General features: G+C 40.2%; 1 protein-coding gene across 1 annotated transcript in view; it reads right to left on the reverse strand.

Annotated features, from left to right (window-relative positions):
- Positions 1-652: 652 nt before the first annotated feature.
- LOC131596848 (uncharacterized) overlaps positions 653-16,636 on the reverse strand; it is a gene marked incomplete at its 3' end in the record, with an annotated part of 43,552 nt that continues 27,568 nt past the window's right edge. The window contains exons 2-3 of the mRNA XM_058869585.1: positions 2,675-3,283; positions 653-1,480 (exon numbers count right to left, since the gene is read on the reverse strand). Of these exons, the coding sequence (XP_058725568.1) occupies positions 653-1,480; positions 2,675-3,283 (1,437 nt within the window). The remainder of the gene's footprint in view (positions 1,481-2,674; positions 3,284-16,636) is intronic.

Genomic DNA, 16,636 nt, shown 5'->3' on the forward strand with positions numbered 1-16,636 from the left:
CTTCTTGAAGAGCGTAAGACGAGTCACAATCTTCAGAATTTTCAGGATGTATTTCCCAGTCTTCAGGATGAAGAGACTCATTATCAGAGACACTTTCCGAGTCAACTGCGGGACCATCTTCCCCTTCATCTTCAAAAATGGCATTTATGTGATAATAACCATCTTCAGGCTTGTTAATCTTGGCAGATGCATTGAATCCGAAATCTCCAGTAATTTCAGGCTGCTGAGAAAATTGACAGGGCTGATAAACCTCTTCTGGTTGACTATTATATTCAAAGGAATCTCCCCATCCAGTTGGTTGGATATCTTCAATCGCAATCTTTGAACTTTCAGGTGCAGTATATTTCACCATATAATCAAATTTTCCACTTGGTTGTCCCAAGGTATCCCAGACCTCTGCAGGAATAGGCTCAGTTTCTTTGCCTTTGGGTTTCTCCGAAGGAGGATATGGTTCTTCCTGAGATATATATCCCGAGTCATTAAGATAACATTTCCATTCTTCTTCATCATCAGAGAGACCTTCTTCGATGCATTCTTCAATAAGGACATTAACCTCTTGAGGAATCGGGTTAAGGAATCCTCCACTAATGAATGTATCTTTCATCGGACGAAGGGTTTCATCCTTCTTGGTGCAGTTTGAGAATGTTGGTGAACATCCGAGACCTGCTCTGGTTTCATTCTTGGTAGGGATCACAACTTGCCCCCAGCCAGTGGTAGTTCCATCTTTCACTACTTTTACCGCCTCTTTGTAAGAAGAGATCGATGCTTTCTTCTTGGAAGATTCGTCTTCTAAAGAGAGACCTTGGAACTGCGTTCCTTCCACATCATCAGCACCAATGAAAGAGAAATTGGATAAATGGCTCACCATCAAGGCTTGCTCTCCACTTATTGTTACCAATTTTCCATTTTTTACAAATTTTAACTTTTGATGGAGCGTAGAAGTTACTGCCCCTGCTTCATGGATCCATGGTCGTCCTAACAGACAGCTATACGCAGCTTGAATGTCCATGACTTGGAAAGTGATTTGAAATGTATGTGGACCAATTGTCATGGGAAGGTTGACTTCGCCAATAACAGATTTTCGCGAACCATCAAACGCTTTGACAACTACACCACTGAACCTCATAGGCATTCCTTGGTAAGACAAGCGAGCAAGAGTCGTCTTTGGCATCACATTCAAGGAAGATCCGGTGTCTACCAGTACATTAGACAAAGAATCTGACTGACAGTTCATAGAAATGTGCAAAGCAAGATTGTGATTTTTACCCTCCTCGGGGAGTTCTTCATCACAGAAGCTTAAATTGTTACAAGCTGTTATGTTGGCTATTATCCCATCAAAGTGGTCAACAGTCACATCATGATCTACAAAAGCCTGATCCAAAACTTTCATTAGGGCTTCCCTGTGGGCTTCTGAATTCAACATCAATGAAAGTATTGAGATCTTTGAAGGAGTCTGCATAAGCTGATCCACAATCTTATATTCACTTCTTTTGATAAGTTTCAAAATTTCATCAAAGTCAGGATTCACATTGGTTCCAATGGATTGACCAACATCAGTGTTTGTATTACTGACAGGAGTCTCCACAGGATTCCCTACTGGTGTATTTACAGGATTTTGCCCGGTAACAGGAGCAACAGGCTGCTTTGGAGGTAGCGGAGTATACACACGTCCACTTCTTGTTACACGACTTACATCAGCAATGTTTACAACAGATGAGAGAGTAGGCAGAGGAACTTCTTGTCCATTCTTTATCATTGTAGCATTGTAGTTGTATGGAACTGCCTTGTCAGAGTTATAAGGAACAGGTCCAGGTAGACAGATGATCAAAGGAGCAATTGGAACCTTCGGCTTGTTGTAAGTAACTTCCATGCGCTCAGGCATGTTGAAATGAGGAACGATGACGTTAACTGTAGGCATTTCCGAGTTGATATCTGAGACTAAAAGCTCATGCGGATAACATCCTATCATGTTAACTTCATTTTCATCCCTATTTCTGTAGATCTCAATAGTACCATTATCTAGCAAAACTTGGAGATCTCTTCTCACAATCGAACATCCGTGAGGATCCACACAACATATTCTACAGGAACCGTATTGATGCTGGCGAAAATTCTGCCCCCGACAAAGAGTGGCGTGCATTTGTACCAAATCTGCTCTTGAGAAGTTGATATTATAGACTCGGTATTGGCCAGGACATCCATACACCATGTTTACAACATGCCCTCCATGATTGGGTAGTGGATTTGCTTGCACATTTGGATTCAAATTTCTGAATGAGAGAAGATTAGATCTAACCAACCTCTGAACTTCATATTTCAAAGCTATGCAATGCTCAAGATCATGGCCAGGTGCTCCTTGATGATAAGGGCATGAGACCTCGGCTTTGTACCACCATGGGAGTTTCTCAGGTACTGGTGGTGGTGCTCTAGTTTGAACGAGACCTTTTTCAATCAAGGCAGGGTACAATTCTGTGTAAGTCATTGGAATCGGATCGAACTGTGGAGCTCTTTGCACACGATTCTGATTATTGTTAAGCTGCTGAGCCTGTGGTCGAGGCTGTTGTTGTTGAAACTGCGGAGTAAACCCCGGATTCGGTGCGGTATTAACGACTGGCGTGATAGAAGCAACCTGTCGCTGACGATTGACATTTCCTCTTGGCCTCCCTTGGGATACCATGTCAACACTTTGTTCTTTCTTCTTTGGGAAACCACTTCCGAACTTTTTGGTTCCGCTTGAAGATCCACCTTCTTTAGTCAGACGTCCGGTTCGGACTCCTTCTTCTAGACGCATTCCCATGTTTACCATTTCGGTGAAATCACTTGGAGCACTAGCAATCATGCGTTCATAATAAAACGGACTGAGAGTATTCAAAAAGATCTTTGTCATCTCTTTCTCTTTTAACGGTGGATTAATCTGAGCAGCAGTTTCTCTCCATCGTTGGGCATACTCTTTGAAAGCTTCATGGTCTTTCTGAGCCATGGACCGAAGCTGATCTCTGTCTGGAGCCATATCCGAGTTATACTTGTATTGTCGGACAAAGGCCTCACCTAGGTCATTGAATGTTCGAATACTAGTGCTATCCAAGCCTGTGTACCACTTCAGTGCGGCACCAGTCAAACTGTCTTGAAAGTAATGGATAAGCAACTGATGATTATCTGCATAGGTAGACATCTTCCTGGCATACATCACAAGATGACTTTGTGGACAAGAACTACCTTTATACTTCTCAAAGTCAGGGACTTTGAATTTAGCAGGTATTTGTACACTGGGAACCAAACATAGCTCCTGGGCATTCTTTCCAAACAAATCTTTGCCACGAATAGCTTTGACTTCCAGTTGCATCTTGTTAAACTGCTCTTGGAGATCTTCCACAAGGCTTCGCTGATTTGTGCTATCACCCTGATCATGATAAATCTCATTGTCTCCGTAAGGAACAGTGTGAACCATAGGAGTCGGAACCGTCATAGTGGGTTGAGAAAGTGCCATAGTGACTTGAGAAAAAGTTACCCCTGAATGTGGAATAAACGCTGAACCTTGTGCAGCAGGCGCTTCAGTTGTAGCTGTTTGAACCCCAGAGAAATTATGACGAAAACCTGTACCAAAGCTGAAAGGCGGGCCCCAACCTTCTGGCATGGAGAAAGATGGAATACCGAACGCAACTGTAGAAACTGGAGTAGTGACTTCAGATGTTACTGTCGCTTGACTGTTGGGTGGCGGCGGCTGATTCTGTGCGGCCATTAAGGAGTCAACCAGAGTAGTGAGACTTTCCAACTTTTCCTGAAGGGTGGTCACTGTACCACGAAGCTCAATATTCTCTTGTTCAGAGTGTTCCATTACTCTTCTTCTGCTTGAACGAGTATTGTATCTGTGATCTGATTGCGAGCGTGGTCGAGAAACTTTGAGACGCGACAGCTTGACGATCTATTGGAGAAAGATCCAAAAGATGAGACTCTATACAACAGACTCGATATGCAGAATGATGTATGCAAAAAAAAAGAAATTTATGATTTTTCCAAACATTTTAAAGATTATTTCCTTGCAAACATTTGAACACAAACAATTCTTTTATTCATTTTTTTTTATTATTTTTTTTTTATTGCAATAATGGGAAATGTTACAACATTGGAGCGTAGCTCCTTACAAAAGCAAATGATAAAATAAAATAAAAAAAAAAGCTAAATAGATCCTAAGCATCTTCATCAGACGAAGAACCAAATGCATTGTGCAGCTTGAGCTTCATGATTTCTTTCCCATAGTGAGCTTTCAATTCGGCCTTTTCAGTCCTCAGCTTGTCAACAATATTCTTCCAATCATCGGGAGTCGGAGCGTTGCTTGTCGAGCCTTCAAGATTCTTCTTGCTTTCTTTAATGTACCTCTTGATTGCAGCGTCTTTCTGACGAATCTTCTCATCTTTGCTCATGAGCCATCCATCTTGATAATAGAGAGTTTCTTCGTGATCTTTCACCCTTTTCTTCAACTTTCTATTTTCCACATCAGTGCTACGAAACTTTTCTTCCCAGGCATCTTTTTCTATCCTCATCTTAGCCAAAGTGTCTTGGTATTCCGCTATAGTGGGAATGTTGGGTCGTTGAGACACTGCAGGAAACATGGGTTTTTCATAAGCATAAGGCATTTGGAACTCCTTTGCTCTTTTCTTTACCAAGCAGGTGTAGGCGTCCATGGCAATGCAATTTCTTTCCTCGCCTTTTTCTTTCCATCGGACGTCGTACCAAGCTCTCACCATTCTTGCTTTCAACCTTTTAGGATTATCCCCTTCTCGGTAGAAGTATCCTTCCACTGAGGGACCAATAGGTTTAACTGAATTTGCATACCCGAGTTGTCGTCGGGCCAGGACCGGATTGTAGTTAATTCCTCCTTGTGTACCAATGAGGGGTACGTTGGCGAACTCTCCACAACTTTCAATGGTTTCCGTACCACAGCGAGCCAAGGTATACCAATGAATATCATTATTAGTAAGAGACATAAATCTTCGAGGCCAACGCAAACCTTCTCGGTTTTCTGTGAAAATAGGGGACTCAGGTAAGTGTGAAACAATCCATTTGAACAACAAAGGTGCACAACATACAATGATTCCACCGCCTTGGCGATTCCTATGATGGACAGAGAAATACATGTCACCAAGTAAAGTCGGAACAGGATTTCCAATCAGAAAGATCTTTATGGCATTGATATCAACAAAGTTGTCGACATTGGGAAACAGAACCAACCCATAGATGAGCAAGGCTAGTATAGCTTCAAAAGCTATCATGCTACCAGTTTCGATGAAATCAAAGGCTTTCTTTACCAGGAAGTGTGAAGTTAAACCCGGGAGGTTTCCTTTGGTAGTCCAATTACTCTCTACTTCAGACTTTTTCAAATGGATACTTGCTGCAATGACGTGTGACTTAGGAATGGCTTCCAAACCATTGAAGGGTATTTTGTCAGACACAGGAATACCCAAAAGATTGGCATATTCTTCCAAGGTCGGTACCAACTGGTAGTCTGGAAAGGTAAAACACCGGTAGACGGGATCATAGAACTGAACCAGAGTTTTGAGAAGTCCTTCATCAACATGAGTGTTCAGGATAGGCAAAAGCTTTCCATAACTTTTCCTAAAATTAGAAGGATCTTGTACAGAAGATGCTAACTCTATCAGTCTTTCTACATCAGGCGCTTTGAAACCGTACTTTTTGGTATACCTTTTTTCCATAACTTAATCCTATAATGTTTGCAAAGAAAATTCTCTAAAATTTTTTGGAAAAATCATGTTTTTATGGAAAAAGATGGGTTTTTTAATGAATGTATGAATGCATGGATGCATGGATGCCACATATTCAAACATGGTGAAACAAACATGGTAACGCAAACAGGGTAACGCGAACATGGTAACGCATACATGGTAACACAAACATGGTAACGCATAGGTTCAAAGGTCCAAAGTCACGAGCATGAGGTCAGAGAACCAAAAATGGGATAGATCTAGTTAATCACCTGCATGACATGTTCTACTGATACGTCAGAGTCTACATTTTTCTTTTGGATCTTACCGGCCTTCCACAATTAAACTCATGAGCCAGTAATATTCTCAAGAAAAACTCGTCTGAGTGTGGTTCTCCGCATGACAACTAATCCAAGTCTTCACCTGAATAGTTTCTGCACCACAACCTAATAAGGCCAGGATGGGTTGGGGTTCTACGGTCTCTCAGCTTCTACAGTTCAATGAAAGTAATAATGTCTTCGCTACGAAACATGCTAAACATATATTACCAACAAGGAACCTCCACTGAGCGGAAGGATTCTCACGTGCGCCTGCACATGACTATACCCTCCACCTAATTTCTTATGTGTACTTAATCCGGTTTAGGATTTGTCCATAATGTATCACTTGTAACAGAACCACGCAAGTAACAGAACCAGAACCACACATATAACAAAAAATGAAATGAAAAATAAAGCAAATAGAATTAACCCTTCCTTTGGAAACAATAAAAAGATGGTCCCCAGTGAAGTCGCCATTTTTCTGTCGCGGGCGAAAAATCGTTTTGTTCCTCTTTTTGGGGGATGAGACACCTGATGCCTTCTTTGGGCTCGAGTGCTCATAAAAAATGATTTTTCTTTTGTATCGACCAAACTTTTTATTATTTCCAAAGGAGGAAAAGGAAAAAAGCTGCAATAACCTAAAAGTGGGGGGAGAGATCTTGGGTAAGAGGGTTGGTTATACGAAGGGAAGGTATTAGCACCCAACGTATCTATAGTACTCTATAGGTTTCTTTGCTTTGTTTTTCATTCCATGTTATTGAGAGGTTCTTGTGAGAAAGAGGTGGGACCTAAGGTGTTTGTTTGATTATGCTCGCAAAGATCATCGCGATCCTCTGCATACATATCCCTTAGCGGGAATCAGAGCATTTGTAGCTCGGGGTCTACGGGTGCTAAGGTTTGAATGGTTTTTTTGTGTTTTGTTTTGCTCGCCAAGGATCGACCTTGTGCCTACGTATTCTCAAAGGGATGTTGAGAAAGTCAGAGCAATCGTAGTTCCCACTTATGCTAGTGGAAGCAAAGGAAAATAGACAAATGTCGTCTAAATGCTAGATGTATCTAATCTATATCATCATATACATCTGTTTGATTTGTTTGAAAATCTTTTCATTGTAAGCCCGGGGCCATGCCACTTAGGGTGCTTAGAATGATAAAGATGTTTTTGTTTAACCAGCCTTGTGGCAAAAGTTTCAATGAAGTCAGCCTTGTGACAAAAACTTTGATTAATCAGCCAGCCTTGTGGCAAAAGTTTCAATGAAGTCAGCCTTGTGACAAAAACTTTGATTAATCATCCAGTACGGTGGTAAAACAGTTTGATTGATTAGCCAGCCTTGTGGCAAAAAAGTTTGATTGATTGATTGATTGTTTGTGATGATATAGAAGAGATACTCCTAGCATAGAGATGAAAAATGTCTAATCTCCTAGGGTATTTGATTTGGATATTGGGGATGCTTATAAGAAGCCCGTGGGTCCTTGTACGAAGCCCAAGAGGAGGCTATCCGAGGGTCCTTGCATTGTAAGCCCAAGAGGAGGCTATGGGAGGGACAATCCAGGGTCCTTGCATTGTAAGCCCAAGAGGAGGCTATGGGAGGGTCACTCGTTTGTACAAAGCCCAAGGGGAGGCATGGTATAGTTGGTTTGAGCTCTTAGAGCGATTTCACCGGGAAACCATACTCTATGTCCTAACCTAAACTAGTGGAGATTCTTTGCACGAAGCCCAATAGGAGGCTATGGGGTACCTAGTGTTGTACTAAGTTGAACAAGCACACATATCACACATATGAACAAGTACAAACAAATATGCACAAGTACATGAACAAATATGAACAGTTATATGAACAGTTATATATGACAAAGTGTGTGTATATAATGGAGTTTATGAAGGAAATATACCTGTAAGCATGATCCATTTGCATACACGGGGGCTCGGGACTCATACTCGGGGAGAGGCCCATTTGAGTTTATTCAAAAGCTATGTAAACAGGTATTCACAAAGGGCTTGGGACTTATACCTACATGGAGGCCCGTGGTATATTTTTGGGAAGATTTAAAGAAACCTTCGTTTTTGGTTTGTTATTCAAAGTTAAAAAAAAAAAAACAGATTGAAATATGTACAAAAGGCGTACGGTGAAATACCTAATTTCATGTACTGGAGTGGGTATGTAAAAAGGGGCTTGGGACTTATACCTACGTGGAGGCCCGTGTTTTATTTTATAAAACATGGTTGATTGTTTATTTACAGACGCGTTGTTTGAAAAAACTGTTTGAAAGTTTGTTTTGAAAGAGTTTTCTGTACAAAGAAAAACTGTATAAAAGAAAAAAGAGTGGGTCTTATACTCTCTAATATTCGAGAGGCCCCACATCATTTTTGAAAATCAATTGATCAATTAAAAAGATTTAATCAATAGTTTCAAAAAGAAATGGTTTATTGTCTTTGAAATGAATCGTGATCGCTTGTTTTAAAATGATTTGAATTTTGAAAGGAGTCAAATTAATCAAGATAAACAAAAAGATTGTCTCTAATTAACACTTAGATGATTAGGGTTTGCTCCAAAAATATTTACAAGTGATTAGATTTAAAAAATCAAGTAAAAAACAATATTTAAAAGTATTTAAAAAACTTAAAAACATGTCATTTTAAACTTAATTAAAAAAATATTAAATGAATCTTTTTTTGTGATTTTTTTTAATATTGTCAAAATAAGTATATTAAATAAAGAGTGTAAAAAAAATGAAGTGAAAATAATGAATTTTGATTGGTTAAATTAATTGGTGAAGTTTGTTAAAAAATGAAAGAAAATAGGTTGCAAAAAATTGGTTTTGTCTCCCCTAGGGCTTGAACCCACGCACCCACGCTTGCTAACCAAAACATGGACCAACTGAGCCACGCTTGTGGCTTGTTTATAATACGCTTCCAATGCATTATATTTTAAAACAAATATTTGAATTCTTTGAACGAAAAAACGCGCCAAGAACACAACCCTAACTGAATTTTGAAATTCTTCAAATCTGTGTTGTTTTGATTGATCAAAGGGTCTATCTCACTCGGTTTTGGACGAGGAACATGATGATGACCTTTAATTTCATTTATTTTTGCTCTAAGGTTATCAATTTTCACATGAACATGAAGAACCCTAAAACTGAATTTGATCGTGAAATGATGTATGTGCAAGTTATGATGCAATTGATTGAGGGTTAATGATCCCCATGTGTGCAGAAACAAGATGGTATATCAATATTTCATTTATGATGCGTGCATGATAGAGTTTGAAGTTCATGAGACTTACCTTCAAAAACGGCCAAAGTGGAGGTTGAATTCTTCAGTAGAGGTGTTACAGAAGTTATTGCTCGATCTGAACAGCTTCAATGATGATTATAGAACATGTCTGGATGCTTGGAGTGGATTAAAAACATCTGGATCATTCCATGGAACCCGATCTGCAGTAGAACCAAGTGTGAATCGAGCCTGATGATTCTGAAGTTTTTGATTGATGATGAGTGTTGGGATAGTTCATATGTGATATATGTGAGGTGTGGGAAGTGTTAATTTGTACAGAAATGATCTGGAATGAAAATTGGCATGATAAGGCTCTTTATGTGTTCATGTGGAGGTTGAAGAGTGAATCTGAGTTTTGGGGTAATTTGGGGTGTGTGAGTGGTTCAAACACATCCCATATGATGTTTATGAGTTGCTAGAACCATCACTTTGGCCATAACTTCAAGGGTTTGGAGGTTGAGTTTTCTACCTCTTTGAAAACTATGAAACTTGCAATTCAAGAAAGAAGAGAGAAAACCTATAATTGTGAGGTTTTGGTGTGAATTGAAGAGTGATTTGAACCTCTATTTATAGGCCAAAGTTTCTGAATACAAAGCTCTTGCAAGTTGATCAAGAATGATGATTTGGCTTAAGAGATAAAATGGAATCTTTCACATTAAATGCAAATGATTAAAAGTGACTTAACCATGGTTATTTCTCAAGCTTCTTATCCTCTTCCATTCTGATCTCAAATCAGAAAATATCTACCAATTATTGCATCTATGCATCATTACTTGGATCATTTGGCAAAATGGTTCATAACTTAGTGAAAATGGCTTGAAATTTCAAGTGAAAAGTTCACTAATGTCAAAATTCAAAACCATAGCTACACTCCATATTTTTTCATGCTCTTGGACATTTTGGAAAGCTCATGTTACACACTTCAAAAGCCTAGTTGAAAGTTTCTTCAAGACCTTTAAGGAAATGGGTGAAAAAGATCCATGAACTTTGAAGAAAATGAAGTTTTAAGTGAAATTTTCATAAGATGCCAACTTTGAAGCTCCATATCTCTTAAATGGTTGATCTTATGGAAAAAAATTATATGTGTCAAAGTTGTTTATTGGATCAAAATCTACAACTTTCATGTTGGAAGTTTTTTTCAGTTTGTAGGTGAAATTTTGAGAAATTCCCTTCCAAAGTTTGGAAAAAACCATTGAAAAACACTTAGAAATTTTTCTAAGTATGAAAAGTCAAACTTTGACTTTTTGATTCTTGATTGATTTTCTTGATTTTTCTTGATCAAATGACTTCATATATCATATATTGATGATTTTTAACTTCAAAAGTCATGGTTGACCAAAATTCCCCAGAAGTCAATGGTGTTCTTGTACAGTTGACTTTTTCAGACGAATCGCGTTTCTGGAGATTTCAAATGAAACAGGATATCCTCACCAAATGAATGGTATGAATGGATCATATTGAGGCATTAGAGGATATTGAATCATAGTTTGAGTTGTGACATCTTGTCCTGATTAAAAAGTCAGCTGTTCAGATGAATTAGGTCAAAAACCCTAATTGTCGACCAAATGAAATTGATGACTGTGGATCTTGAATTGAAATTTAATTTCCATTGGATGTTGTCATAGGGATTATTTGAGGATGATTGAAACCTTTGATTGACTTCCTGGGGATTTTTAGGGTTTCCCAAATGTGATCCCTGATTTCAGTCCCTGATAGTTCAAAACCCTAATTCTGATGACTTGAAATTTCTCTGTTGATCAATCCTTGTGTAGGAGATGTCTTGAGTCAATAGATTAGGTCAAAATGATGCACTTGTGGTCTTGAGGTCATGTCCCAAGTCATTAGGTCAATCTCTGAGCAAAAGTCAGGAGTATGCTATCTTCAGTCAAAACCCTAATCTGGTTGATTCAGAGCCTCTGAGCTTGTTGAGATGGATTTCTGAGGACCAAATGTTGATTGTTGATGAAGATAATTCATTTGAAATGAAGGGAGAACAAAACCCTAATTGATTGTTACTTGTACTGATGAGTGATTTCCAGATTAAACCCTGCTGAGTCACAAGTAGCAAACACAAGCTATGCAATTTGTTAGAGATGCAAATGATGCATATGCAAATGATATGAGGTGGTATCTTAGGTCAAAAATTGGGGTATGACACCTATGTATAACCGACCCCCCGGACTCCAGAATTTCTAGTCTAGGTGAAATCCCTACACTTAGCAAACTCTTAGGGTTTAGTTGAGATCTTTTTTCCCCTTTCCTACTCGTAGGACAATAAGAAAGTTCGTGTGATATCGTAGGAAGAACTGAAACAAAATTCATCCCACCACGGGCGCATTCTCCTTCCAAATTTCGCGTGAAGGGTCTAGCGTGCCGTCCTCCCAAGTGAAACGGGGAGGTAAAAAAAACGACACCACAGTAAAAATGGCGACTCTGCTGGGGATATAAGTGTTAAAAACCTTGGTTTTTCATCCAAACCAATGGTTGACCTGTTGCTGGTCCAGCCCCAATGAGGAATTAGGGATGCCAAATTCCCCCTCAAACAAGAGAGGTCCTGCCTAACCTCTGTGTCATATCATGTGATTGTTGCATATATATTTGTTTATTTTGTATCGGGAAAGGGCTTGATTCCCCCTTGTGGTGAGAAATCCTATACCCGGATTTGAGTGCAACATAAGATAGGATGGAGGATGTCTTCCCGGTGAAGACCCTCTAATCATGGTTTCCAAATCTACTCTTCGGATTTGCCTGGCTGGTTGTGATTAACTGCGCCACTGCATTCCGAGACTGATTTGAACCAGGAGGACCTAGAAACCCATTAACCCCACTTAAAGCCTTTTTTAGGACGTAGAGCGGTGATTACGGAAGTAATTGTCACGCAGATACTACACTCAGAGGAAACTCTCTTATAGATACCAATCAACGTATCTTTAAGGTTGAGCAAAAACTCTGAGACCCCTAGAACCCGTTCTACAGGTACAAAAATCCTTATCCTTAGTTTACCATTGGGGCGAGGTTTGCGTTTTGACTTCATGACCACTATACCCTTCAACGCCATGTTTGTTTAAAACTCTTGTGTGTGCATTCATGCATTCATGCATCATTCATTAATAAACAACTAAAAGCAAAAAAGAGTCTTTTTCGAGTCGTTTTTCAAGGAAACTAAATAACGATCGTTTTGAACTTCATAGAAAGAGAGAAACGAAGAAAGGACTTAAGGATCTATACCATGGATTACGGAAGAAAGAGAGCTAGGAAATACACCTTCAAGATTCCCCAGGTCGAGGAACTGGGAAAGCTCGGAAAACTGGTGGTCAACCCCCAGGCTTTCAAGGAGAAGTATGGAAAACTTCTGCCTTTGCTCAATACCAACATGGTGGATGGGATCCTTCCCACCTTGGTACAGTTTTATGATCCAACGTATCACTGCTTCACCTTTCCAGATTATCAGCTCATGCCTATGTTGGAGGAGTACTCTCGTCTGACTGGAATACCCGTGTACGCGCAAGATCCGTACTCCGGTTTGGAAAAGAATCCTGACGACATTATCATTGCTGCAACTACTCCTTTGAACGTAGTCGACATCAGAACTCATATGGTGAGCATAGGAGGAATTCAAGGATTGCCCTCCAAATTCCTATTTGATCAAACTCGGTACTTCGTCAGCATCCAAGATATGAGCGCTTTTGAGGAAATCTTGGCTTTGCTTATCTACGGATTGTTTTTGTTCCCTAACATTAACGATTTCGTCGACATCAACGCAATTAAGATCTTCTTAATTGGAAATCCGGTTCCAACCTTGCTTGCGGATGCTTATCACTCTGTGCATTCAAGAAACCTGCAGCGAGGAGGATTAATCACATGCAGCGTACCGTTGTTATACGAATGGTTCGTTTCGCACCTGCCAAAGTCTAGCACTTTCTGGAATATGAGGGATGGCCTTTACTGGTCACAGAAAATCATGTCTCTCACTCATACGGACATTGAGTGGTGTAGTCCTGACAACGACGAAACCAAGATCATCTTCAGTTGTGGAAGTTTTCCCAACGTACCCCTTATTGGAACTAAGGGAGGAATCAGTTACAATCCAGCTTTAGCCCGTCGTCAATACGGCTATCCCATGAAAAATATTCCAAGTAACATCCAATTGGAGGGTCTGTTCTTCAAGAACATCGACGATCATGGCAACATGCTGAAAAAGGAAATTGTCCAAGCCTGGCGTCTTGTTCACAGCAAAGGGAGAAGATTGTTAGGAAAACATCTTTGCATCTCCCTGGATCCTTTTCTTCAATGGGTACGCATCAGAGCATTCAAGCTCAGGATGCCATATCAACATCAAGAACCTATTCCCCTAAGGGAACCAATTTACCTTTTTTCCACCGATGTTGAAAAATTACAAGCGGCATTAAACAAGGTATGCCAAGAAAGGAATGCTTGGAGGAACAAGTATCGAATTGTCAACACGGAAAATGTTGAGATTCAGAACCTCTTAAGAAGGAAGGATGAGTTACTTGAGGTACTCGATCGACAAGTGACACAATCATCACTTTCTCATCATATCCCTCCTGCTTCCTGGATCATCGATCAGCTCACGTCAGAGAACGCTCAGCTCAAGAAACAGAAGAAGATGTTAGAACGTGAAGTCGGCTCTTCGTCAAAATTTTAGAGTCCTTTCTCTCAGTTTCTCTGTATTTCCATTTTTTTCAAAGTGTGTAAAAACGGCATTTTCGCTTAATTAATAAAAGTTTGATGTTTCATAACGTAATTATGGTGTTTCCTTGAAAAATATTAACTTAATTGCATATCATACATCACTTTAGCTGTACGCACTGACACGAGAATTGTCGCGGATCTAATAGTCACTTTCCTTTCTCCAGAAAGAGAGGAGGAGGAGGAGGTGAACCAAGACTTTCAAGCTGTCTCATCCATACAACACTCGTTCAAGTCGCAAGAAAAGAATGGAAGACTTTGAGCAAGAGAATGAAGAGCTCAGAGAAGAGATTAATACTCTCAAAGGTACTGTTGAAAGACTCAATAGTATGGTAGAAGCCCTGGTAGTTGCGCAGAATCGACCAACGCCAGAAGAACCGCAAAGGACTGTGGTTTCCGAGATTGTTTCTACTCCTATTCCTCAATATACCATGCCGCCTGATCGACCTTGGGGCATGCCGTATAACTTTACTCCAGAAGGGTACATACCTCCAGCTTCTGAAGCTCCAAAAGTCACCATAGATATGCGTCCACCGGAGGGTTACAAACCCTCTGGAAATTGAAGTTCCAAGAGCAACGGCAATGGGTTTCGCACAACAGAATGCTGAGATTCCAAGATCTGCTGTCATGGCTTCTCCACGACCGATTATGCATACTTTTCCTCCACAGGGTGGACAAGTATATCATCACGCTCCAAGTGAGGATGGTGGCGTGTATGAAAGATTGGACGAGTTCCAGGAACAGTTTCTGCAAATGCAGAAGGAACTCAAGACTCTTCGAGGACAAGATCTATTTGGAAAGAATGCTGCAGACCTCTGTCTGGTTCCAAATGTTAAGATTCCTCACAAATTCAAAGTACCAGAGTTCGAGAAGTACAAAGGGAATTCATGCCCACAAAGTTATCTCGTAATGTACGCTCGAAGAATGTCAACTCAGACTGATAATCAACAATTACTCATTCATTATTTTCAAGACAGCCTGACTGGTGCTGCACTCAAATGGTGCATGAACTTGGACAGTTCAGAGATTCGTACTTTTCGAGACCTTGGAGAGGCCTTCGTCAAATAGTATAAGTACAATCTGGATATGGCTCCCGACAGAGATCAACTCCGGGCCATGACTCAAAAGGATAAAGAAAGCTTCAAGGAATACGCTCAGAGATGGCGTAAAGTTGCTGCTCAAATTTGTCCACCACTGGAAGAGAAAGAAATGACAAAAATCTATCTCAAAACTTTGAGTCCATTTTACTACGGACGAATGGTTGCAAGTGCACCAAGTGACTTTACCGAGATGGTAAACATGGGTGTACGTTTAGAAGAAGCAGTTCGGGAAGGACGCTTGAACAAAGAACCAGAATCTTCTGTTGGTCCAAGGAAGTATGGAAGTTCTTTCCAGAAGAAAAAGGATCAAGATGTCAGCAATGTCTTGCACAAAATCAAGAAGAAATTCCAACCTCAAGTTGCAGCAATAACTCCGGTTGTTAACTCAGCGCCAGCTTATCAACCTCAGGTCCCGCAACAACAAATTCAACAAAGGTCGCAGCAACCTCAGCAGCAGGTTCGACCTCCAAATTACAACAATCAGGCTCCAAGGTATCCTGCCTTTGACCCCATACCAATGCCGTATGCAGAATTATTTCCAACATTACTGGCAAAAGGACTCATTCAGACAAGAAGTCCTCCAAATCCTACAAACAGTTCCTCACCATGGCATAAGGCTGACCAGTCTTGTCCCTATCATCAGGGGGCATCAGGTCACAATATTGAGAACTGTTTCCCTTTCAAGATTGACGTCCAACGATTAGTGAAGAACGGAATGCTATCCTTCAAAGATACTAGTCCAAACGTCCAAGCATATCCTTTGCCGCAGCATAAAGAAGCTTCAGTAAATCTGATAGATCAACACCCTAACGTCATTCAAATCTATAACATTCGTCAGATAGGGGAAAATCTTGTTAAGATGCACGCTAAACAAGCTGGGTACGGCCATGTACCACCTCACGACTACTTCACATGTGAAATTTGTCCAAAGAATAATCAAGGATGTGCCGTAGTTCAAGCTGCATTACAAGAACAAATAGACTTAGGATGGATTCAACATATCCGAGTCAGAACTGAACATGACATCAACATGGTTCAAGGATGTCCAGGAGAATACAAAATCTACAAAGTTGAAGATCTTGAAGGATCGGTAGTCAGGTTCCATAAGACTTTAAATGGACTTGCCTACTTTGGAACAGATTTCCACGCTTACAGTACATGCAAAATCTGTCGAAGAAATTCACGAGGATGTTTGCGTGTTCGCAACGACATTCAGAAGCTGATGGATGACAATACCATTATTGTTCTTGCCAACAGAGAAGAAGATGAAGTCTTTACCGTATCTCCTCAAATTAATCAAGTTGAACCAACGCAAGTTAAGTATGACAGCCGGAAGACAGCAGTTGCTCCGTTAGTCATCTACTTATCAGGTCCTGTACAGTATGAGTCCAGCAAGGCTATACCATACAAGTACAACGCTACATTCATTGAAAATGGTAAGGAAATACCATTACTGTCTGTTGTCAACATTGCTGATGTTAGTCGAGTCACCGGAAGTGGACGAGTCTTCAA

Source organism: Vicia villosa, linkage group LG4, assembly GCF_029867415.1.
Source record: "Vicia villosa cultivar HV-30 ecotype Madison, WI linkage group LG4, Vvil1.0, whole genome shotgun sequence".
NCBI lineage: Eukaryota > Viridiplantae > Streptophyta > Magnoliopsida > Fabales > Fabaceae > Vicia > Vicia villosa.